This window comes from Oncorhynchus keta, chromosome 33 (genome assembly GCF_023373465.1).
Source record: "Oncorhynchus keta strain PuntledgeMale-10-30-2019 chromosome 33, Oket_V2, whole genome shotgun sequence".
NCBI classification, from domain to species: domain Eukaryota; kingdom Metazoa; phylum Chordata; class Actinopteri; order Salmoniformes; family Salmonidae; genus Oncorhynchus; species Oncorhynchus keta.
The window spans coordinates 11,185,520-11,210,449 of NC_068453.1; the positions used below are offsets into that span (position 1 = coordinate 11,185,520).

General features: G+C 47.9%; 1 protein-coding gene across 8 annotated transcripts in view; it reads right to left on the minus strand.

The window, feature by feature from the left end:
• Positions 1-1,218: 1,218 nt before the first annotated feature.
• LOC118365937 (diacylglycerol kinase iota-like) overlaps positions 1,219-24,930 on the minus strand; it is a 77,934-nt gene continuing 54,222 nt past the window's right edge. For 3 of the 8 annotated variants that reach the window (XM_052491887.1, XM_052491886.1, XM_052491885.1), the window contains exons 9-33: positions 23,148-23,222; positions 22,779-22,874; positions 22,585-22,667; positions 22,429-22,489; positions 21,778-21,891; positions 17,136-17,261; positions 16,862-16,940; positions 16,712-16,767; positions 15,947-16,009; positions 15,614-15,687; positions 15,318-15,429; positions 14,965-15,051; positions 12,231-12,343; positions 10,992-11,054; positions 10,474-10,574; positions 6,908-6,987; positions 6,734-6,778; positions 6,570-6,639; positions 4,065-4,224; positions 3,799-3,824; positions 3,484-3,521; positions 3,219-3,339; positions 3,064-3,100; positions 2,807-2,906; positions 1,219-2,535 (exon numbers count right to left, since the gene is read on the minus strand). In XM_052491887.1, coding sequence (XP_052347847.1) covers positions 2,401-2,535; positions 2,807-2,906; positions 3,064-3,100; positions 3,219-3,339; positions 3,484-3,521; positions 3,799-3,824; positions 4,065-4,224; positions 6,570-6,639; positions 6,734-6,778; positions 6,908-6,987; positions 10,474-10,574; positions 10,992-11,054; positions 12,231-12,343; positions 14,965-15,051; positions 15,318-15,429; positions 15,614-15,687; positions 15,947-16,009; positions 16,712-16,767; positions 16,862-16,940; positions 17,136-17,261; positions 21,778-21,891; positions 22,429-22,489; positions 22,585-22,667; positions 22,779-22,874; positions 23,148-23,222 — 2,115 coding nt within the window. In that variant the 3' untranslated portion in view covers positions 1,219-2,400. The remainder of the gene's footprint in view (positions 2,536-2,806; positions 2,907-3,063; positions 3,101-3,218; positions 3,340-3,483; positions 3,522-3,798; positions 3,825-4,064; positions 4,225-6,569; positions 6,640-6,733; positions 6,779-6,907; positions 6,988-10,473; positions 10,575-10,991; positions 11,055-12,230; positions 12,344-14,964; positions 15,052-15,317; positions 15,430-15,613; positions 15,688-15,946; positions 16,010-16,711; positions 16,768-16,861; positions 16,941-17,135; positions 17,262-21,777; positions 21,892-22,428; positions 22,490-22,584; positions 22,668-22,778; positions 22,875-23,147; positions 23,223-24,930) is intronic. The other 5 variants (XM_052491891.1, XM_052491890.1, XM_052491892.1 and 2 more) reach the window with 4 other exon arrangements.

A 24,930-nucleotide genomic window follows, 5' to 3' on the forward strand; every position in this document is an offset into this window, starting at 1 on the left:
CTAGGGTTAGGGCAGGCAGCCTTGATATTCAACCACGCCAGTGTTCAAATTCATCTCCACAGAAACTATGAAGGTTGGGAGGCTTAAAGAGACTCTCCTCACAGGCCCTCGTCACTGTGACCTCACCGTGACGTCACGTCAATGACCAATCAAAACACAGGAAATGTTGTCAGAGGCAGCACTATACGACTTTTAGAGAATACAAAATAAACAACAACATTCAAGTAATCCCATGGTCTTAAAAATACAAAATCAAATGTAGAACCATTACACATTTCAAACCTTACCCATATTACTTAGGTATAAAACAATTCAAATCTTAATAATTATAATAACATAAAAATAATAATGCCGGTTTGTGATACCATTATTATGGAGTAGCAACTTCCAAGGAGGTAAGACAAATGCCATGCACAACAATTGTTGAATAATAAAGAACACGAAATCATTTCCAATCTATTCATAAGTAACGGATGTTTGTCTCATAGAGATAGACAAAGGACTCATCTTTGTATCTGTGCCATAATGGCATACGTGACTGCACGGGCATCTCCATGTTAGAGTAATCCATTTTCTTCTCAATTTGTATGAGAAAAAAAGCGAAAAGCTTGCATTGGTGATTTACCACCACCTGCAGTTCTAGAATCCTGAACAAAAGCTCGTGTGTCACTTGTGGATTGTGGCCAATAGATGGCGGTAATATATCTTAAAGCCATTTACAAACCATAGGCAACCCAATTTTGAAGAAGTAGAGGACAATGTTCTGATCATTGGCTGATCGCTCCCAGCCCATAGGAATCCTCACCCAGTTGACAAAAATTGAATGTTTGAAAACGTAATGGCAATTTCCATGCTAAAACGGGTTATATACATTTAGATTCCTCTATCTATCTCCATGGTTTATCTCTCTCAGCACGACCAGGCAGGGTAGTGGGGGATGGAGGGAGGCAGAACAACTTCAAAACATTTCAATTTCCTGGGTCATGTTGGACCACTGATAAACACTGGGTAAATAAAACAAGGTGAAGTGCTTTAATACATCTGTCTTGGTTTTCAGAACGGTCATCTGAACACGGCTGTTTTTACAATACCCACCAGTAGTTTTAGTGTTTTAACCATATCAAGTCAACCAAACCAAACCCACCCCACCCCACCCACCCCCCTTCACATTGACAGAAACACAACCACACCACACACACACACACACACACACACACACACACACACACACACACACACACACACACACACACACACACACACACACACACACACACACACACACGGTAAGAAATTGCACATTAAACACTCCTTGGTGCCATAAGGGACCGTTAAAACATTAATGTAATGTAAACATGAATAGAGAAACGCACAAACGTCATTCATTCATATTGCATTGAATATGGCTCAGGTTTGTTTTGAATTAGTCTCTCTCAAGCACACCACACACACACACACACACACACACACACACACACACACACACACACACACACACACACACACACACACACACACACACACACACACACACACACACACACACACACACACACACACACACACACACACACACAGTCTGTAGGTGTGTACATGCTGCTCTGGTAGAGCTCTAGGTTGGGTGTGTAATGGGTCCCCGGGGCTGCATGGAGAATCAGTCCCGTCTCTCTTTTCGTTGTCTGCCTAAGGTGTCTGTCATCTCAGGTCCGACACTGGCCTCCAGGGGGCTTATAATTGGGATGGCTACAAGCCTAGCAGTGTTGTTGGGATAGCAGTAGTGGTATCCTAGTGTAGCAGTGGTAGTAGTATGGAGGGCGCTGGGTACTGTCCCTGCCTCACAGTGCTGTGTGTCTTTGGCACACGTCTGAATGATTCACAAAGGCCTTCTGGGAAAATACGTATATTGAGTACGCGGTTTAACCGTGGTTGAACCGCGTTGGTACAGTATGTAAGGCTACAGGGCCGCACTGAGAGAGGGTCTGTGTGTCGGTGAACCCTCATCTCTGATCCCTGACCCCGAACCCCCTGAATCCTAATCTAGCCCAGACCCTGGCATTCAGTGAACAACAGGCAACTCCATACCCCAACACTCCCATCTGTTTACAATCAATCAATAAATTAATGAATAAATAATACCAATAATAAATAATGATTTCAATGAAACATTTTCCTGTGCAGGACAGGACAGAGTCATGCTGATGAGAGAGTCTAAAGCGCGTCAGGCCGCTCCTGTCTGTCCATCTGTCTGTCCATCCCTCAGTCAATCTATGGAGGTGGGCTAACCTCTCTCCTCCATCTCTCATCCTCTTCTCCCTGTCTTCCCCTCTCTCTGCGTGTAGTCTATTTCCTCTCTCTCTCTGTCTCTGTCTCAGTCTCTGTCTCTCTCTCTCTCTCTCTCTCTCATACAGCAGTCTCCAGATCTTCATGGGAGACAGTGGTAGGGAGCTGTTTGCTGGTCAGGTAGGAGGCCAGCTCTTGGTCCCCCGCGTTACGAGCTTGCTCCACTGGTGTCTTGCCCTGTGAACACACACACTTCTACTCCATTAAACAAACTCTCTCTTATGTGAGAGCTTGCCTTTGTGTGTGTGTGTACTGTGCATGTTCTGTCTGTGTGTGTGTGTGTGTGTGTGTGTGTGTGTGTGTGTGTGTGTGTGTGTGTGTGTGTGTGTGTGTGTGTGTGTGTGTGTGTGTGTGTGTGGTGCAGTACAAGTGTGTGTGCGCCTGTGTGTACTGTGTGTGTGTGTACTGTGTGTGTTCTGTGTGTGTGTGTGTACTGTGTGTGTGCGTGTGTGTGTGTGGTTCTAACCTTGAAGTTGGTCTTGATGAGGGAAGCTCCGGAGTCCATGAGAAGATGACACACAGCGTGGTGCTTCTGAGAGGCCGCTTTGTGCAAGGCAGTGTCTCCTCTGAAAACACACACACACGAGCACACACTTCACGCAAGCTGCAGGCTGCCTGATCAGTTTGAGGTATAGAAAAGTGACTTCAGGCACAGAAACAAGACATTCTTCAACGTTAGACCCTCAGACAGACAACAAAGCCGTAAGCCAGTGGGCGACTTACGTTTCTCTGTTGGTTAAATCCAGGAGCACCTTTGACCCTAAAAGAAAACAAACAAACAGAGCCAACATTTTAGCGAACATCAGAGGTTTGCAAACAAGCTCATTTGAAGGATGCAATAAGAAGCAACACACACACACACACAGACACACACTCACCGTGCTCCAGTATGAAGTGGACCACTTCAGTGTGTCCGTGCTGAGAGGCCAGGTGTAGTGCACTACAACCAGTAGAATCCCTCACCAGGAGGCTGGTCCCGCGAAAGAAGCTGCCCGACAACTGAGAGAGAGAGACAGGTAGAACACCGTTACGAGAGACACGTACGTATCGACTTCAGTAGTGCATATTACGTCAGGAATGGCTTTGAGCTGGTTCTAGTAAGACAGTCAGATGTTTGCAAGGGAGAAGGTCGAGGTATCTAACCGTAGTCAGGTCCCCAGAGGAGGCAGCCATCAGCATTGCTGAAGAACACACACACACACACACACACACACACACACACACACACACACACACACACACACACACACACACACACACACACACACACACACACACACACACACACACACACACACACACACACACACACACACACACACACCACTATCAGTTAGACAATGTTATAGGGTTACACGTGCGTTAACAGGAATCACTCCCACTGTAAGGCAGGGTTTTTATAGATGAAAAACATGGGTTTACAAATGTTCTTCTTTCATAAGACGCAAAACATCTCACCTTGTTCCTCAGACGTCAGAGGGCTCCTGCACCAGAGAGACAAATAGATGAAAGGACTGCGACTCTCAACACGAAATAACGTTAGAGGTGTGTGTGTGTGTGTGTGTGTGTGTGTGTGTGTGTGTGTGTGTGTGTGTGTGTGTGTGTGTGTGTGTGCGAGTGAGCGTGAGCATTTGCGGGTCTGTGTGTGTATGCATGTGTTTACACATCTGTGTGTGTGAGTGGGTGTGTCTCTCTCTCTCGCTCCCTCTTTCTCTGTCTCTCACCCAGAGTTGGGCTCCACCACCAGGTCAGGCATGCCTGTGGCCGGTCCCCCCGCTACTCCACCGTGGTCCAGGATAAACACCTCTTCCAGGCAGATTTCCGTCACATAGTGCAGGTGCTCCTGGGCCTTGTCTATACGGTAGAAACGGTCTGCAGACGTAGCTGGGGAAAGGAGACTTGGTTTAGAGAGATGGTGTGAAAGGAGAGAACAGCTCACTGTCACACAGTCAATGTCTTACAGTCACACGGTTAAACCGTGTTAAACAAGCCTTCTGCAGAGACTTCAGAGGCCCACTTTACATGAGGAACAACGGATGGAGATATACATATGTCAACTCAGCAACAAAAGGAAACGTGCGCTGACTATAATCTGCGTTTATTTTCAGCAAACTTAACATGTGTAAGAATTTATATGAACATAACAAGATTCAACAACTGAGACATAAACTGAACAAGTTCCACAGATATGTGACCGACAGAAATTGAATAATGTGTCCCTGAACAAAGGGGGGGTGGTTGAAGATATCCCTCTAGTGGTGTGAGGGCTGTGCTTTGGCAAAGTGGGTGGGGTTATATCCTTCCTGTTTGGCCCTGTCCGGGGGTGTCCTCGGATGGGGCCACAATGTCTCCTGACCCCTCCTGTCTCAGCCTCCAGTATTTATGCTGCAGTAGTTTGTGTCGGGGGGCTAGGGTCAGTTTGTTATATCTGGAGTACTTCTCCTGTCCTATTCGGTGTCCTGTGTAAATTTAAGTGTGCTCTCTCTAATTCTCTCTTTCTCTCTTTCTTTCTCTCTCTCGGAGGATCTGAGCCCTAGGACCATGCCTCAGGACTACCTGACATGATGACTCCTTGCTGTCCCAAGTCCACCTGGCCGTGCTGCTGCTCCAGTTTCAACTGTTCTGCTTTATTATTATTGGACCATGCTGGTCATTTATGAACATTTGAACATCTTGGCCATGTTCTGTTATAATCTCCACCCGGCACAGCCAGAAGAGGACTGGCCACCCCACATAGCCTGGTTCCTCTCTAGGTTTCTTCCTAGGTTTTGGCCTTTTAGAGAGTTTTTCCTAGCCACCGTGCTTCTACACCTGCATTGCTTGCTGTTTGGGGTTTTAGGCTGGGTTTCTGTACAGCACTTTGAGATCTCAGCTGATGTACGAAGGGCTATATAAATACATTTGATTTGATTTGATTTGATCTCCTCCTCATGGACTGCACCAGATTTGCCAGTTCTTGCTGTGAGATGTTACCCCACTCTTCCACCAAGGCACCTGCAAGTTCCCAGACATTTCTGGGGGGAATGGCCCTCGCCCTTACCCTCCGATCCAACAGGTCCTAGACGTGCTCAATAGGATTGAGATCCAGGCTCTTCGCTGACCATGGCAGAACACTGACATTCCTGTCTTGCAGGAAATCACTCACAGAACGAGCAGTATGGCTGGTGGCATTGTCATGCTGGAGGGTTATGTCAGGATGAGCCTGCAGGAAGAGTACCACATGAGGGAGGAGGATGACAACAAGCTCAGTCCGATGATGCTGTGACACACCGCCCCAGACCATAACGGACCCTCCACCTCCAAATCGATCCCGTTCCAGAGTAGAGGCCTCGGTGTAACGCTCATTCCTTCGTCGATAAACACAAACCTGACCATCACCCCTGGTGAGGCAAAACCGCGACTCGTGAGAGAAGAGCATTTTTTGCCAGTCCTGTCTGGTCCAGCGACAATGGGGTTTGTGCCAATAGGCAACGTTTTTGCTGGTGATGTCTGGTGAGGACCTCTACAACAAGCCTACAAGCCCTCAGTCCAGCCTCTCTCAGCCTATTGCGGACAGTCTGAGCACTGATGGAGGGATTGTGTGTTCCTGGTGTAAATCGGGCAGTTGTTGTTGCAATCCTGTACCTGTTTCGCACGTATGATGTTCGGCCGTACCGATCCTGTGCAGGTGTCATTACACGTGGTCTGCCACTGCGAGGACAATCTGCTGTCCGTCCTGTCTCCCTGTAGAGCTGTCTTAGGCGTCGCACAGTACGGACATTGCAATGTATTGCCCTGGCCACATCTGCAGTCCTCATGTCTCCTTGCAGCATGCCTAAGGCACGTTCACACAGATGAGCAGGGACTCTGGGCATCTTTCTTTTGGTGTTTTTCAGAGTCAGTAGAAAGGCCTCTTTAGTGTCCTAAGTTTTCATAACTAAGACCTTAGTTGCCTACCGTCTGTCTGTAAGCTGTTAGTGTCTTAACGACTGTTCCACAGGTGTATGTTCCTTAATTGATTATGGTTCATTGAACAAGCATGGGAAACAGTGTACAATGAAGCCTTTACAATGAAGATCTGTGAAGTTATTTGGATTTTTACAAATTATCTTTGAAAGACAGGGTCCTGAAAAGGGGACGTTTCGTTTTTGCTGAGTTTACAAGTAGGCTAAAGCTCTGGCACATTTACAGAAATGCTGAATTTGTGTTTTGACCCAAGGTGAGTGATGTCACTGAGTGATGTCACTCACACTCCAGGAAGCTCCAGTTGGGGGACAGTCTGTGGGCGGAGCCAGGTCGCGGTAGACCTCGACACTCATCCTACAGAAAGAGGAGGGAAGGGATGGCCAGTTCAGTAACAACTCACCGATAGCATAGTCAGACATAATAGACTGAAAGAAAGACAGACAGGAACCTGGTAATGCACTCGGTGGCCAGCAGATGGAGCCTGATGAAGATCCTGTTAGAAATAGGAAACCCCAGCAGTGTTTCAGAAAATAGAACAATCACCATAGCCAAATCATATTGGCGTGAGTGTGTGTGCACATGTGTGTGTGCAAGTGTGTCACGTGTCTGTGTGTGTTCTCACCTCCTGTAGCCTGTCTATGTAGAGTCTGCAGGTCTCCAGGTCACAGTCCCCTCTCACCACCACAATCCCCACAGCGATCGCTGCAACACACACACACACACACACACACACACACACGCACGCACACGCACACACATACACACACGCGCGCACACACACGCACACACACACGCACAAACACACACACACGCACACTAACACTTTAATAATGTTTACATATTTATGCTTTACTCATCTCATGTGTATACTGTATTCTATTCTACTGTATCTTAGTCTATGCCGCTCTGACATCCATATATTTATATAATCTTAATTCCATTCCTTTATTTACATTTGTGTGTATTGTTGTGAAATTGTTCGATTTTACTTTAGTTCTCTCCTCTCTGCACAGACCATACAAACGCTCCACACCGCGTGGCCGCGGACACCCTAATCTGGTGGTCCCAGCGCGCACGACCCACGTGGAGTTCCAGGTCTCTGGTAGCCTCTGGAACTGCCGATCTGCGGCCAACAAGGCAGAGTTCATCTCAGCCTATGCCTCCCTCCAGTCCCTCGACTTCTTGGCACTGACGGAAACATGGATCACCACAGATAACACTGCTACTCCTACTGCTCTCTCCTCGTCCGCCCACGTGTTCTCGCACACCCCGAGAGCTTCTGGTCAGCGGGGTGGTGGCACCGGGATCCTCATCTCTCCCAAGTGGTCATTCTCTCTTTCTCCCCTTACCCATCTGTCTATCGCCTCCTTTGAATTCCATGCTGTCACAGTTACCAGCCCTTTCAAGCTTAACATCCTTATCATTTATCGCCCTCCAGGTTCCCTCGGAGAGTTCATCAATGAGCTTGATGCCTTGATAAGCTCCTTTCCTGAGGACGGCTCACCTCTCACAGTTCTGGGCGACTTTAACCTCCCCACGTCTACCTTTGACTCATTCCTCTCTGCCTCCTTCTTTCCACTCCTCTCCTCTTTTGACCTCACCCTCTCACCTTCCCCCTACTCACAAGGCAGGCAATATGCTCGACCTCATCTTTACTAGATGCTGTTCTTCCACTAACCCCATTGCAACTCCCTCCAAGTCTCCGACCACTACCTTGTATCCTTTTCCCTCTCGCTCTCATCCAACACTTCCCACACTGCCCCTACTCGGATGGTATCGCGCCGTCCCAACCTTCGCTCTCTCTCCCCCGCTACTCTCTCCTCTTCCATCCTATCATCTCTTCCCTCTGCTCAAACCTTCTCCAACCTATCTCCTGATTCTGCCTCCTCAACCCTCCTCTCCTCCCTTTCTGCATCCTTTGACTCTCTATGTCCCCTATCCTCCAGGCCGGCTCGGTCCTCCCCTCCCGCTCCGTGGCTCGACGACTCATTGCGAGCTCACAGAACAGGGCTCCGGGCAGCCGAGCGGAAATGGAGGAAAACTCGCCTCCCTGCGGACCTGGCATCCTTTCACTCCCTCCTCTCTACATTTTCCTCCTCTGTCTCTGCTGCTAAAGCCACTTTCTACCACTCTAAATTCCAAGCATCTGCCTCTAACCCTAGGAAGCTCTTTGCCACCTTCTCCTCCCTCCTGAATCCCCCCCCCCTCCTCCCTCTCTGCAGATGACTTCGTCAACCATTTTGAAAAGAAGGTCGACGACATCCGATCCTCGTTTGCTAAGTCAAACGACACCACTGGTTCTGCTCACACTGCCCTACCCTGTGCTCTGACCTCTTTCTCCCCTCTCTCTCCAGATGAAATCTCGCGTCTTGTGACGGCCGGCCGCCCAACAACCTGCCCGCTTGACCCTATCCCCTCCTCTCTTCTCCAGACCATTTCCGGAGACCTTCTCCCTTACCTCACCTCGCTCATCAACTCATCCCTGACCGCTGGCTACGTCCCTTCCGTCTTCAAGAGAGCGAGAGTTGCACCCCTTCTGAAAAAACCTACACTCGATCCCTCCGATGTCATCAACTACAGACCAGTATCCCTTCTTCCTTTTCTCTCCAAAACTCTTGAACGTGCCGTCCTTGGCCAGCTCTCCCGCTATCTCTCTCAGAATGACCTTCTTGATCCAAATCAGTCAGGTTTCAAGACTAGTCATTCAACTGAGACTGCTCTTCTCTGTATCACGGAGGCGCTCCGCACTGCTAAAGCTAACTCTCTCTCCTCTGCTCTCATCCTTCTAGACCTATCGGCTGCCTTCGATACTGTGAACCATCAGATCCTCCTCTCCACCCTCTCCGAGTTGGGCATCTCCGGCGCGGCCCACGCTTGGATTGCGTCCTACCTGACAGGTCGCTCCTACCAGGTGGCGTGGCGAGAATCTGTCTCCTCACCACGCGCTCTCACCACTGGTGTCCCCAGGGCTCGGTTCTAGGCCCTCTCCTATTCTCGCTATACACCAAGTCACTTGGCTCTGTCATAACCTCACATGGTCTCTCCTATCATTGCTATGCAGACGACACACAATTAATCTTCTCCTTTCCCCTTCTGATGACCAGGTGGCGAATCGCATCTCTGCATGTCTGGCAGACATATCAGTGTGGATGACGGATCACCACCTCAAGCTGAACCTCGGCAAGACGGAGCTGCTCTTCCTCCCGGGGAAGGACTGCCCGTTCCATGATCTCGCCATCACGGTTGACAACTCCATTGTGTCCTCCTCCCAGAGCGCTAAGAACCTTGGCGTGATCCTGGACAACACCCTGTCGTTCTCAACTAACATCAAGGCGGTGGCCCGTTCCTGTAGGTTCATGCTCTACAACATCCGCAGAGTACGACCCTGCCTCACACAGGAAGTGGCGCAGGTCCTAATCCAGGCACTTGTCATCTCCCGTCTGGATTACTGCAACTCGCTGTTGGCTGGGCTCCCTGCCTGTGCCATTAAACCCCTACAACTCATCCAGAACGCCGCAGCCCGTCTGGTGTTCAACCTTCCCAAGTTCTCTCACGTCACCCCGCTCCTCCGCTCTCTCCACTGGCTTCCAGTTGAAGCTCGCATCCGCTACAAGACCATGGTGCTTGCCTACGGAGCTGTGAGGGGAACGGCACCTCAGTACCTCCAGGCTCTGATCAGGCCCTACACCCAAACAAGGGCACTGCGTTCATCCACCTCTGGCCTGCTCGCCTCCCTACCACTGAGGAAGTACAGTTCCCGCTCAGCCCAGTCAAAACTGTTCGCTGCTCTGGCCCCCAATGGTGGAACAAACTCCCCACGACGCCAGGACAGCGGAGTCAATCACCACCTTCCGGAGACACCTGAAACCCCACCTCTTTAAGGAATACCTAGGATAGGATAAAGTAATCCTTCTCACCCCCCCCCTTAAAAGATTTAGATGCACTATTGTAAAGTGGCTGTTCCACTGGATGTCATAAGGTGAATGCACCAATTTGTAAGTCGCTCTGGATAAGAGCGTCTGCTAAATGACTTAAATGTAATGTAAATGTAAATGTACTTTACTTACTTATTACTGCACTGTTGGAGCTAGAAACACAAGCATTTCGCTATACCCGCAATAACATCTGATTTGAATTGATGGACCCTTCAACAAAGACACACACACACACACACACACACACACTCACAGATGTCTCGGAGTCGCTCCCTGTCGAACTGTAGTCTGTCGTAGTCCTGCAGACTGATCCGGTTGACTCTGAGGCGCAGGCGCTCGGGGACAGCATGGGGGCTGGAGGAACACACGCACGTTGAAACGTCTCAATCAACGTATGGCTTCATTCCATTTTTTTCTGTTCAGTACCGGAAAACAAATAGGATGTGTGTATTTTCTCCCATTGATTGCGATCTAGCAATGCCAGGACAGACTACACTGTGCTACATGTACTGTAGCCACAACCTTACAGAGAACCGAGCAGGACAGGGTGGACTCCCACAGAGACAGACACTAGGAGACAGCACACCGGCAGGTTCGACGGGCTCCGCATGCAGGGGCAACCATATACTTTAGACGTTTAGACCCACTTACTCTACACGGTACTCGACACAGGCACAGACAACAAAAAAACTGGACTCTCTTTTTCTCACTCCGTTCCTGTCCATCTTTCTCTCAGACACTCTCTGAAACGCGCCGGGTTAGAGTACTTACACAGAGAAGGAATCAGGGGGAGCAGAAAGGCGACGCGGGTCTGCTGCACACACTTTCTGAATGCTGCAGTCGTAACAGACAGGGCGGGGCGAGCGCAGGGGGAAAACACAGGCCCAGAGGGGAGGTAAATATCAAGGAAAGAGAGGAGGAGGAGGAGTCGACATGAGGGTGAGGAGAGAGGGAAGAAAGAAAACATCAAAAAGACAGTCGAGGATGAGGACATGGAGGAAGCCCATGACAGATTAGAGTATTGTTGCAGAACACTAAGGCAAAAACCAGGCATAGCTTTAGTTACTGTAGCTGAGTAGAACCACACTGAGTAAAGAGCAACACACACACAAACAACGGCAGCTAGATACACACACAGGCATTAGTGCTGTTGGGACGATCTGCTTAACAGGTGGTAGTAAGTGGAACAGATGGTTAGAGGAGAAACTAACTGTGTGAAGGGAATATAATGAGAAAAATCCCTGAATAAGACCAAGAAACTGAACTGTGTGTGTGTGTGTGTGTGTGTGTGTGTGTGTGTGTGTGTGTGTGTGTGTGTGTGTGTGTGTGTGTGTGTGTGTGTGTGTGTGTGTGTGTGTGTGTGTGTGTGTGTGTGTGTGTGTGTGTGTGTGTGTGTGTGTACAGCAGCGGTGGGTTTACACCTTGAGAGATTTTACACTAAGGCAGCGCCTAGTTTGACCCTGTTATCCTTGGTGTGCTCTTATTTCCAACAGAATGCAGCCACAGTATCAAAACTAGCACTGGTTATCTTTCTCGTAATCGGTGTAAACGTACACTTGGACCCATTGACAGTGTCCATTCTCCGAGGTGACTCGCTCACTAGGGCGGGACTCGGAGGTCTTTACCCTTCTGTACACCGCTGGTCTAGTTCCACAGGAAGAAGGATAGAGGATGTGTGTGTGATTCACTGAGTCAGCTCTGGGGTTCGAAACCAGCAACCACTCGGTTACTGGTCTCAACCACTAGGCTACCTGCCACACTCCAGCCATTCTCTTTGGAGAGTGTGTGTGCGTGTGTGTGTGTGTGTGTGTGTGTGTGTGTGTGTGTGTGTGTGTGTGTGTGTGTGTGTGTGTGTGTGTGTGTGTGTGTGTGTGTGTGTGTGTGTGTGTGTGTGTGTGTGTGTGTGTGTGTGTGTGTGTGAGTGAGGGCAGTGAGGTATTGATCCCTAGTGCTATATTGGCCTGTATCTTTGTGTGTGTGTGTGTGTGTGTGCGTGTGTGTGTGACTCACTCATTGAGCAGGGGTACAGAGGTGCGTCTCTTGCTCTTCTGTACCATGTTGGCCTGGTTGCGTAGGGAAATGCGGAGGGTTGATGGGGCCAAGCGACACGGCTCTCCATCCACCTACACAAGCGTACCCACACACACACACACACACACACACACACACACACACACACACACACACACACACACACACACACACACACACACACACACACACACACACACACACACACACACACACACACACATCTCTGTAGTATGGGACTGTGTTGTATCCCTGTACAGTGCAGATCTGTGTTATACTCTCACGTGACAGTTTATTAGGTACAGCCATCTAGTACCTGGTTGGATCCCCCTTTGCCTCCAGAACAGCCTGAATCCTTTGGGGCATTCTACAACGTGTCGGAAATGTTCCACAGGGATGTTGGTCCATGCTGATGCGATGGCATCACGCGGCTGCTGCAGATTGAACGGCAGTACATTCATGCTGTGAACAGCTCATTCCATCTCATCCCATAGATTCTCTATAGGGTTGAGGTCTGGGGACTGACCAGGCCACTCAAGAAAACTGAACTCTCTGTCATGTTCCAGGCTCTCTGTCAAGTCCAGTGTTGGTGATGGTGTTCCCCCTGTAGTCGCTTCTTCTTGTTTTTAGCTGATAGAAGTGGAACCGGTGTGGTCGTCTGCTGCAATAGCCCATCCAAGACAAGGATTGACTGGTCGTGCGTTCAAAGATGCCGTTCTGCACACACATGTTCTGCGCTGTTATTTGTCTGTTTGCAGGCTACCTGCTAGCTTGCACGATTCTTACCATTCTCCTTCGACCTCTCTCATCAACGCGCTGTTTTGGCCATCAGGACTGCTACTGACTGGATGGTTGTGTTTGTCGTACCATTCTTGGTAATCCCTAGACACTGTCGTGCTTGAAAAGCCCAGGAGGGCGGGCCGACTCTGGGATACTGGATCCGGCGAGCCTGACACCGACGATCATGCCATGCTCAAAGTCGCTACGGTAACTAGTTTTGCCCATTCTAACGTTCAATAACTGAACAGTAACTGAATGCCTCGATGCCTGTCTGCCTGCCTGCTTTATATAGTAAGCCACAGCCACTTGACTTACAGTACTGTCTGTAGGGGCGGTCCATTTTGGTGAACAGGGGGGTGTACATAATGAACTGGCCAGTGAGTGTATATGTGTAGCATGCACTGTAAACCCCGATATGCTGTCATTACTCTAAACCTTGGAGAAAACCCGTTGCAGTTACTATATCTAATGAAGTTAGTAAAGTTAAGTGATTTTGTAGTCATTACTCAAACCGATACATCAGATAAGACCTTATTTTGGGGCCTAGCTTTATCCTAATACAGTGGCCTCATAGTTTTACAGGCCCCATCAAACAGGTTTGCAAGTAGGGTTGCAAATTTCCGGTAACTTTCCCCAAATTCTCCCCACCCCAAAATGTAAACCCTGGTTGAAGGAATCTTCCAAATGGGATTTCTGGAAAACCTGGACATTTATCCAGAATTTTGCAACCCTACCTGCAAATCACATTATGCAGGTTTGCAAAGTGATGTGTAATTCCTATTGGAATCCAGCCAGAGTGGGGATATACAACAGTTTAATTCACCCGCAACCTGCTTTCATAATGAGTGCCAGGGTTCAGAACAGTGCAAGGAGACCTGAGCCATTTAAACTGGAACAACCATTTCAGGGACTGGTACAAATCAAATCTAACTAAATTATTGGATTTGTTCAGAAAAATAAATGTTATTTATCTGTAGCATAAGATGAATCAATGAATCACTCAATGTACATGCAAAAACACAGATATTTTTTGTAATCTTCCTGCATTAGAACATGCTGGGAAAAAAAGTTCATTTATTATCATATTTTTTTTTTAAACTTGTTGTTATGACTTCTTATTTAGTTTTGTGTCACACGACATAAACATTTTAGGTAATAACGACTTTTCATTGACTTTGAGTTCAACTTACTAGAAGTAGAAGTATGAGTTAAAAATGCCTTGGGATTTACAGTGTGGGCCTGTGTTCTTTCAATGTCATCTCGGGCTCTGTTGTATCCAATGATTTATAAATACACTAGATCGCAAGCAGGGGGCGCTGTATTGAAGCCACCGTGTCTCCATCTTGGCACTGCCCCACCGGTGTAAAAAATATTTTGCGAGCTATAGAAAGGCCACATTTATTCTATTACAGATACCTTAATGCATACTTTTAAATTTTATTATGTGAACTAAACACACAAATTAAATATTTAAAAAAAGATAAAAACATTTAAAGTATAATTTTTTGAAAGTTGTAATGTTACTATCCCCACTTAAAAAAAACACTTAAATACATGTAATTTTCTAAGTACATGTACTTAATTTTCTAATTACATGAATTCCATTCATTTCTATCCTTCTGGGGAGTGACAATATGGCCGACCGGTGGTTTCAAAGAACTCTCACTGGCAAATAAATAAAATAAAATAAAACTTTATTTGTCACATGTGCCAAATACAACAGGTGTAGTAGACCTTACCGTGAAATGCTTACTTACAAGCCCTTGACCAACAGTGCAGTTCAGGAAGAGTTAAGAAAATACTTACCAAATAGTATCAGCAATCCAGGGTTTATACACATCATTAGTTGTATCACTAGTGTGGGCCTGTGTTATATATCTGTAGTATTGGTCTGTGTTGTATCCAGTTAGTGTTGGCCTGTGTGAAATCTCACCTGTACAGCGATGGTCTTAAAGGTGGTCAGAGTCACCTCTCTACACTGGTGCAGCCTCTCACCATGACCTCCTACCTGCAGTGCCGCCTAGGGGAGAGAAAGAGGAACTACATCCTTTTGTTTAGTCACACACACACTCTCACACACTCTCTCACACACGTGCACTCACAAACAAACACACTCTCTTCCCCTCTCTCTCTCTCTCTCTCACACACAAACACACACACACACACACACTCTCACACACTCTCTCACACACGTGCACTCACAAACAAACATACTCTCTTCCCCTCTCTCTCTCTCTCTCTCTCTCTCTCTCTCTCTCTCTCTCTCACACACAAACACACACTCACAAGGGAGGACAGGGTGAAGCCGATGACTTCGATACAGCCGTCATCATGGCGCTGAGGCTCAAAGTCCCGGTGGTCTCCTGTGTTCCCCCACGGCATGGTGCCTGCACAGTACCTACACACAAACACACACACTTTTTAAAACACACATGATCCTCAAACACTCCATCACAAACAAATCCACAGTATGGTGAGCGTATAAAACTATGGGTAGGTTACGGACAGCCAACAGATGTATCAACAGCGTCAGATAGACAAAGCTGACCTGGGGAGGGGGATTGGGTGGGTTGAATAGCTACCTGGGGATGTTTAAGAAGACGATGCACTGGAACTTCTGCTCCTGGATCTTAGGAGTGAGATCCGTCCCGTCACACTGGGACAGAGAAAAAGAGGTTCATGGAACCCAGGTCCTGAAACAGGGCCCTCTAACCTAAACCGTTAACCTGTGACACTGTGCGTGTGTGTGCGCGTGTGTGTGTGTGTGTGTGTGTGTGTGTGTGTGTGTGTGTGTGTGTGTGTGTGTGTGTGTGTGTGTGTGTGTGTGTGTGTGTGTGTGTGTGTGTGTGTGTGTGTGTGTGTGTGTGTGTGTGTGTGTGTGTGTGTGTGTGTGTGTGTGTGTGTGAGACACTCACCACCACTCTGACATGTTTAGACAGATCCCTGGAGCTCCTCTGGAGGAAGTCAGAGAACGCAGCCTGACAGGAAGCAGAGACAACTCATTACATTCTATATACACCTCTCTCTCTTTATTCCCTCTCTCTCTCTACACCTCTCTCTCTCTATTCCCTCCCTCTCTCTCTATTCCCTCCCTCTCTCTACACCTCTCTCTCTCTATTCCCTCCCTCTCTCTCTCTATTCCCTCCCTCTCTCTCTCTATTCCCTCCCTCTCTCTACACCTCTCTCTCTCTATTCCCTCCCTCTCTCTCTCTATTCCCTCCCTCTCTCTACACCTCTCTCTCTCTATTCCCTCTCTCTCTATTCCCTCTCTCTCTCAATTCCCTCTCTCTCTCTATTCCCTCTCTCTCTCTATTCCCTCCCCCTCTCTACACCTCTTTCTCTCTCTCTGTTCCCTCCCTCTCTATACACTCCCCTCTCTCTCTATCTCTCTCTCTCTCTCTCTATTCCCTCCCTCTCTCTACACCTCCCTCTCTCTCTCTCTGTTCCCTCCCTCTCGCTACACCTCTCTTTCTCTCTCTCTCTCTCTCTCTCTCTCTCTCTCTCTCTCTCTCTCTCTCTCTCTCTCTCTCTCTCTCTCTCTCTCTCTCTCTCTCTCTCACTCTCTTTATTCCCTCCCTCATCTCTACCCTCCCTCCACATCCCTCTCCACATCCCTCTCCTCATCCCTCTCCCTCCTCGCCCCATTCAGTAATGTGGTGTTAAGTCGGTCAGGTACTCACCCCTGCATAGAACATCTTGTTGCGAAAGCGGCTGTTGAATTTCTCAGGGTTGGCTTCTGCAGGGAGGAGGAGATACAACAGTCTGTGTCCTACTGTAGTCAGACAGCTAAAGGAACAATGATTCTAGTCCTGAGAGACAGTACTGCTCACCTCTGGATTCGTGGAACTCCAGTGTGACGTGGGCGTCGAAGCCCAGGCTGAAGTAGTTGTTGAACACGTTCAGTGGGAGCTGGAGACATACAGAGAGATGCAGAGTGAAAAAGAGGGGAGCGAAAAAAAGAGGTACAAAATCAGTTTAAATAAGGTTGAACTTTGCTTTTACTCACTGTCCATATCACTCAGACCATGAGACAGCCATACCACTGACCCCTCTCTTGACCATTCACCTTCCCCCCTGACCCCTAACCTCTGACCCCAGACAGACCTTCTGTGTGCCCTCCTCCGGCTGGGCGGGGCTTCTCTCCACCTGAAGGTTCCATCTGTCTAGCTGCACCACAGAGCCGTCCTCCACCTGACACAGTACCTTGGAAACCGGCTCGTCTGTATAACCCTACACAGAGAGAGACAGGTTATAACCCTACACAGAGAGAGACAGGTAATAACCCAACACAGAGCAACACAGGTTATAACCCTACACAGAGAGAGACAGGTTATAACCCTACACAAGGAGAACCAGGTTATAACCATACACAGAGAGAGACAGGTTATAACCCAACACAGAGAGTGACAGGTCATAACCCTACACAGAGAGTGACAGGTTATAACCCTACACAGATAGATACAGGTCATTACCCTACACATAGAGAGACAGGTTATAACCCTACACACAGCAACACGGGTTATAACCCAGAGAGAGAAAGGTTATAATCCCACACAAAGAGAGACAGGTTATAACCCTACACAGAGAGAGACAGGTTATAACCCTACACAGAGAGTGACAATGTATAACCCTACACAGATAGATACAGGTTATTACCCTACACACAGAGAGACAGGTTATAACCCTACACAGAGAGAGAACCAGGTTATAACCCTACACAGAGAGAGACAAGTTATAACCCAACACAGAGAGAGAAAGGTTATAATCCCGCACAAAGAGAAACAGGTTATAACCCTACACAGAGAGAGACAGGTTATAACCCTACACAGAGAGTGACAGGTTATAATCCTACACATAGAGAGACAGGTTATAACCCAACACAGAGAGAGAAAGGTTATAATCCCACACAAAGAGAGGCAGGTTATAACCCTACACATAGATAGACAGGTTATAACCCTACTGAGCTAATTTCACTTCCTTCAAACTGAAGACTGAGACAAAGGGAATGGGAATATGACAATAATAGCATTTCAAGTTAGAACGAGAATGAGAGTGACTTAGGACACTGAGGTCAGACTGTTTATCGCCTACACAGTCAGACAGGTGGACACGCACACACACACACACACACACACACACACACACACACACACACACACACACACACACACACACACACACACACACACACACACACACACACACACACACACACACACACACACACACACACGTACACACACACATGTACACACACACACACATGTACACACACACATGTACACACACACATGTACACACACACACACACACACACACACACACACACACACACACACACACACACACACACACACACACACACACACACACACACACACACACACACACACACACACACACACACACACACACACACACGTACACACAAAACACACACACACACAGTGGCGTCAATGTGTGTGCATGTTATGTGTGTGTGGCCGTATGTAGTGCATATGTGTGTGTTAGTAGTATGCGTGAGTATGCGTGAGTGTGTGGGTAGTGTGTCTGCATAGAGTCTGTGCAAGAGAGTTATCTAAAAAAAAGGTCAATGCGGTTAGTCCGGGTGGCCATTTGATTAGCTATTTAGCCGTGTTGTTTAGCAGCATTATGGTTTGGGGGTAGAAGCTGTTCAGGGTCCTGTTGGTTCCAGACTTGGTGCACTGGTCCTGCTTGCCGTGCAGTAGCAGAGAGAACAGTCTATGGCTTGGATTGCTGGAGTCTTTGACAATTGTTTGGGCCTTCCTCTGACACGGCCTGGTATAGAGGTCCAGGCCCCAGTGAGCTCTGCCCCAGTTATGTACTGGGCCGTACTCACCACCCTCTGTACCGCCTAGCGGTCGGGTGCCTTGCAGTTGCCATACCAAGCAGTGATGTAGGCAATCAAGATGCTCTCAATGGTGCAGCCGTATAACTTTTAGAGGACCTGAGGGCCCATACCAAATATTTTAAGCCTACTGAGAGGGAAGAGGCATCGTCGTGCCCTCTTCACAACGTTACGGGTGTGTGTGGACCATGTTAATTCCTCAGTGTCGTGGACACCGATGACCTTGAAGCTCTCGACCCGCTCCACTACAGCCCCATCGATTTGGATGGTGGTGTGCTCGCACCTCCATTTCCTTCAGCCTACGATCAGCTCCTTTGTCATGCTGACATTGAGGAAGAGGTTGTTGTCCTGGCACCACACTCCCAGGTCTCTGACCTTCTCCCTATAGGCTGCCTCATCGTCTTCGGTGTTCAGTCCTAGCACCATCGCATCGTCAGCAAATTTGATGACGTTGTTGGAGTAATGCATGGCCACACAGTCGTGGGTGAACAGGGAGTACAAGGGGGGACTTAGCACACACCCCTTAGGGGCCCCCATGTTGATGGTCAGCATGGCGGATGTGTTGTTGCTTACCCTCACCTCCCAAGGTTGGCCCGTCAGGAAGTCTAGGATACAGTTGCAGAGGGAAGTGTTCAGTTCCAGGGTACTGAGCTTGGGGGGGACTATGGTGTTGAATGTTGAGCTGTAGTCTATGAACAGCATTCTTACATAGGTATTCCTTTTGTCCAGGTGGGTGAGGGCAGTGTGGAGTGCAATAGATGCTCTGAGTACGCGTCCTGGTATTCCGTCTGGCCCCGTGGACTTGCGAATGTTAACTTGTTTACAGGTCTTACTCATATCGGCTACGGAGAGCGATATCACACAGTCGTCCAGAACAGCTGGTTCTCTCATGCATGGTTTAGTGTTGCTTAGTCCTATATTGATGGTTTACCTGTTTGATGGCTCGTCGGAGGTCGTAGCGGGATTTCTTGTAAGTGTCCGAATTAGAGTCCCGCTCCTTGAAAGCGGCAGCTCCATACCTTAGATGTTCTCAATGGATCTTCTGAACAGAGGCAGACAAACTATCTCTCCCTCATACTGTCTCTCTCTCGGGCGTCTCTTTTCTCTTCTCTTCTCCTCTAAGCATCTGAATGTTATTTCCATGCAGATTTGATGTTGTTGTCTGTAATGAATTATAATCACTGCTAATAATCCTTGATATACACATCCCTCCTCTCCTCCCCAAGAGCCTGGAAGTGTTCCCTCTCCCTCTCTCTCTCTCTCTCTCTCTCTCTCTCTCTCTCTCTCTCTCTCTCTCTCTCTCCATCTTTCTCCCTCTGTGGGGTTCAGAGAGAACTCGTTAATATTTAGGCAACGCTCATTAGAGCTACTGCTAATCAGCCTTAGTGCACACACACCCACACACACATACACACACGCACAAACATCTCTGCACTGACTCAGGCTATTTGTGTCAGAGAAAGTAGCACTCTCACCAACAAGATACACACATACACAAACACAAACACCCACTCACACAAACACACACAAAACAGAGAGAGAGAGAGAGAGAGAGAGAGAGAGAGAGAGAGAGAGAGAGAGAGAGAGAGAGAGAGAGAGAGAGAGAGAGAGAGAGAGAGAGAGAGAGAGAGAGAGAGAGAGAGAGAGAGAGAGACGTCTCTGCACTGACTCAGGCAATCAGAGTGCCAAAGGCTGTTTCGCATCACATACACGCACAAACTAAGCTTTTGTGCCAGCGAACGTGCTGGTGACAGCAGCACTCTCACCAACAGGACACACACGCATGCACACCGACACACACAGTGGCACTGCAGCAGGTGCAGGAGAACCGAGAGAACGGGCTGTATGCTGATCAAAACAGAACAGACAGACAGAGCAGCAGCAGTGAATGGACCGTCTGAAAGAGAGCAGGACAAACACCTGCAATAAACCACACGAGTCACTGCTGCAATACAACATGAGTTATTTCAGTGAGACAGAGTCCACTGTGTTGAAAGGGAAGAGGGGGGATACCGAGTCAGTTGGCCAACAGAATGCCTTCAAATGAAACGTGTCTTCCGCATTTAACCCAACCCCTCTGAATCAGAGAGGTGCCGGGGGGCTGCCTTAATCGACATACACGTCTTCGGCGCCCGGGGAACCGACTACTGTGCTATATATATTGTGTAAGATGACTACGTCGGGTCAGAGTCAGACAGAGGGCAATGTGTACAGCACAAACATAATGACACCCACACGTGCAAAGAGGACACAAGGGAACGTGCCCCCCTCGGCATTGCAATGCTGAACTCATTAACTTAAGCCCACGTTTTATCGGAAATATTTACCGACTGGACCAGGTAAAAGAGTACCCTACCCTCACTATTCTCCCTAGTAAGGGGTTGCTTCCAAGGTGCACCACGGAGCAAAGATATGCGAGACAGGATGCTAGATACACCAGCGTGTGCAGACAGTAACATCATTGGAGGAGGAGGAGGAGGAGGAGGAGGAGGAGGAGGAGGAGGAGGAGGAGAGAAAAGTGTAGAGTTACACACACAGTGTTTGATTAGATTTGAGCTGCCGGTGATGGGCAGGACTCCCAGGAGGTACAGTATGTTTGTCAATTCAAGCTATGTAGCCTATTGATTCCTTCCTCATGAATAAATATAATGAAAATATTTGGTTCGGGGGAAAAAGTGTTGAAGGTGTTTGAAAAGTACAAAATTCTCCTACTTCCAGTGGGGAGCCAGCCCCTTCCAGACAACCCCCCGTCTATCCTCACGTACTTCGTGCCCCCTCTAAAATAATGGGTGGATGACACCCATGTGCGTGCACACACCGGTGCACACATGCCGCAAACAAACACACACGCACATCCACACACAAAGGGCAGCTTACCCCTCCCCAGTTGAGGGTCCTGGCGAGGTCATTTCCTGTCCCCAGAGGAAGTACAGCTACAGGCGGATGGGGGGTCATTCCTAACTCATCCAGAGCAGACAGGATCCACCCCACCTAAGGCGAGGGAAGGCGAGAGAAGGAGAGAGAGAGAGAGAGAGGAGAGAGAGTGAGATGGGGAGAGATGGCTCTGTTAATGAAGTTCATTAATGCTGTGAATAATGTACAGGGTCCTGGGATACATTCATACATGTTAACCATGTCTGTGTGTGTTGCCACCAGGGGGAGCTGTGTTCACACTCAGTAACACATATTGCACTGTCTATCATCTAGCACCCTCAAACTCAACTCTGGACTTCGAAGCCAGTTAGTTCCATTGCTTTTTTAAATTGTTCCCCTCTCATCAGGGACTGATTTAGACCTCGGAAACCAGGTGTGTCCAATTAATGATCAGGTAGGGTAAGAGTTGAATACCCCTGACAGTAGCACTGCAATCATACAGAGACTCAGACAGGCAGGCAGGCGGGCGGACGAGCGGGCGGGCAGGCAGGCAGGCAAGCAGGCAGGCAGGCAGGCAGGCAGGCAGGCTCAGACTAACATTGGTAATTACAGTTGTACTGCAGTAAAACAGTAATAACATGTTCATTCTCTCACCGTCCCGTCTCCTCCACAGGCCAGGATACGCAGGTTTGGCACTTTCCTGTACAACTCCAACCTGGGAGACAGGACGTACAGAGGTTAGGGTGTAGGAAATAGTGTATGAGGTGTAGTGTGGTATGTAGGGTGTAGCATGCAGGGTGAAGTACTCACGCCTCTCTGAGCCCTCCCTGGGAGAGATCAAACACCTGGCGAGGGTTCAGGATCCACATAAACATCTGTAACACCTTAGTACCCTGATACACAGAGAGAGAAGGAGGTTAGGGACAGGGGTCAGGGATGACGGTAGCTAGGGGTTTGTGGGCCAGCAGTTAGGGTTATAGGTCAGGAATCATAGGTTAACTTACCTGGTTGCCTCCACTCTTGGGGTTGACAAAGACTAGAACAGGTTTCATCAGAGGGGAGGGAAGGGGCTTCAGCATGAACGGACGCCACTTTGACTCCTAATGGGAGCAAAATATATTAGCAAGAGTCTACCCCTTGTCAGCAAATAGAACACGTTTGTACACACACCCCACACAGGGACAGACAACAGTACTCACCCCACAGAGGGACAGACAACAGTACTCACCCCACAGAGGGACAGAGAACAGTACTCACCCCTCAGAGGGACAGAGAACAGTACTCACCCCACAGAGGGACAGAGAACAGTACTCACCCCTCAGAGGGACAGAGAACAATACTCACCCCACACAGGGACAGAGAACAGTACTCACGTCAGTTCCTTTCTTGCTGGTCCTTCTTTTAAACGATGTGCGTTTTTTCCTCCTTGTAGAGTTTTTGAACGAGCTCTGTGAGAGGGGGAGAGAGAGAAACGCATTAAGGCATGTTCCACAGAATAACCCTGCAGCACACACAACACACACAGCGCTGTCTAGCTGTTGGTGTATGCTGAGGTCAGGTGAAGAGACAGCAGACGCTAAAATGAGTCTGTACAGGAGTATGTAAAGTAGTCTGTACAGGTGTTTGTAAAGGACTCTATAAAGGAGTGTTTAAAGGAGTACGTAAAGGACTGTGTTAAGGACTATGTAAAGGAGTGTGCTAAGGAGTCTGTTAAGGAGTAAGTAAAGGAGTGTGTAAAGGAGTGTGTAAAGGAGTCTGTAATGGAGTCTGAAAAGTAGTGTTTAAAGGACTCTGTAAAGGAGTGCGTAAAGGAGTGTGTAAAGGACTGTGTAAAGGAGTGTGTAAAGGAGTCTGTAAAGGAGTGTGTAAAGGACTGTGTAAATGAGTGTGTAAAGGAGTGTGTAAAGGAGTGTGTGAAGGAGTGTGTAAAGGAGTCTGTAAAGGAGTGTGTAAAGGAGCGTGTAAAGGAGTGTGTAAAGGAGTGTGTAAAGGGGTGTGTAACGGAGACTTTAAAGGAATATGTAAAGGAGTGTGTAAAGGAGTGTGTAAATGAGTGTGTAAAGGAGCGTGTAAAGGAGTGTGTGAAGGAGTGTGTAAAGGAGTCTGTAAAGGAGTGTGTAAAGGGTTGTGTAAAGGAGACTGTAAAGGAGTGTGTAAAGGTGTATATAAAGAAGTGTGTAAAGGAGTAATAAAAGGAGTGTGTAAAGGAGTGTGTAAAGGAGTATGCAAAGGAGTGTGTAAAGGAGCTTGTAAAGGAGTGTGTAAATGAGCGTGTAAAGGAGTGTGTAAAGGAGTGTGTAAAGGAGTGTGTAAAGGAGTGTGTTAAGGATTGTGTAAAGGAGTGTGTAAAGGAGTGTGTTAAGGAGTGTGTAAAGGAGTATGTAAAGGACTGTGTAAAGGAGTGTGTAAAGGAGTGTGTAAAGGCATGTGTAAAGGAGTGTGTAAAGGATTGTGTAAAGGAGTGTGTAAAGGACTATGTAAAGGAGTGTGTAAAGGAGTGTGTAAAGGAGTGTGTAACGGAGTTTGTAAAGGAGTGTGTAAAGGAGTGTGTAAAGGAGTATGTAAAGGAGTGTGTAAAATAGTGTGTAAAGGAGTGTGTGAAGGAGTATGTAAAGGAGTGTGTAAAATAGTGTGTTAAGGATTGTGTAAAGGAGTGTGTAAAGGAGTGTGTTAAGGAGTGTGTAAAGGAGTATGTAAAGGACTGTGTAAAGGAGTGTGTAAAGGAGTGTAAAGGAGTGTGTAAAGGAGTGTGTAAAGGACTGTGTAAAGGACTGTGTAAAGGACTGTGTAAAGGAGTGTGTAAAGGAGTGTGTAAAGGAGTGTGTAAAGGAGTCTGTAAAGGAGTGTGTAAAGGAGTGTGTAAAGGAGTATGTAAAGGAGTGTGTAAAATAGTGTGTAAAGGAGTGTGTGAAGGAGTATGTAAAGGAGTGTGTAAAATAGTGTGTTAAGGATTGTGTAAAGGAGTGTGTAAAGGAGTGTGTTAAGGAGTGTGTAAAGGAGTATGTAAAGGACTGTGTAAAGGAGTGTGTAAAGGAGTGTGTAAAGGAGTATGTAAAGGAGTGTGTAAAGGCATGTGTAAAGGAGTGTGTAAAAGATTTTGTAAAGGAGTGTGTAAAGGAGTATGTAAAGGAGTGTGTAAAGGCATGTGTAAAGGAG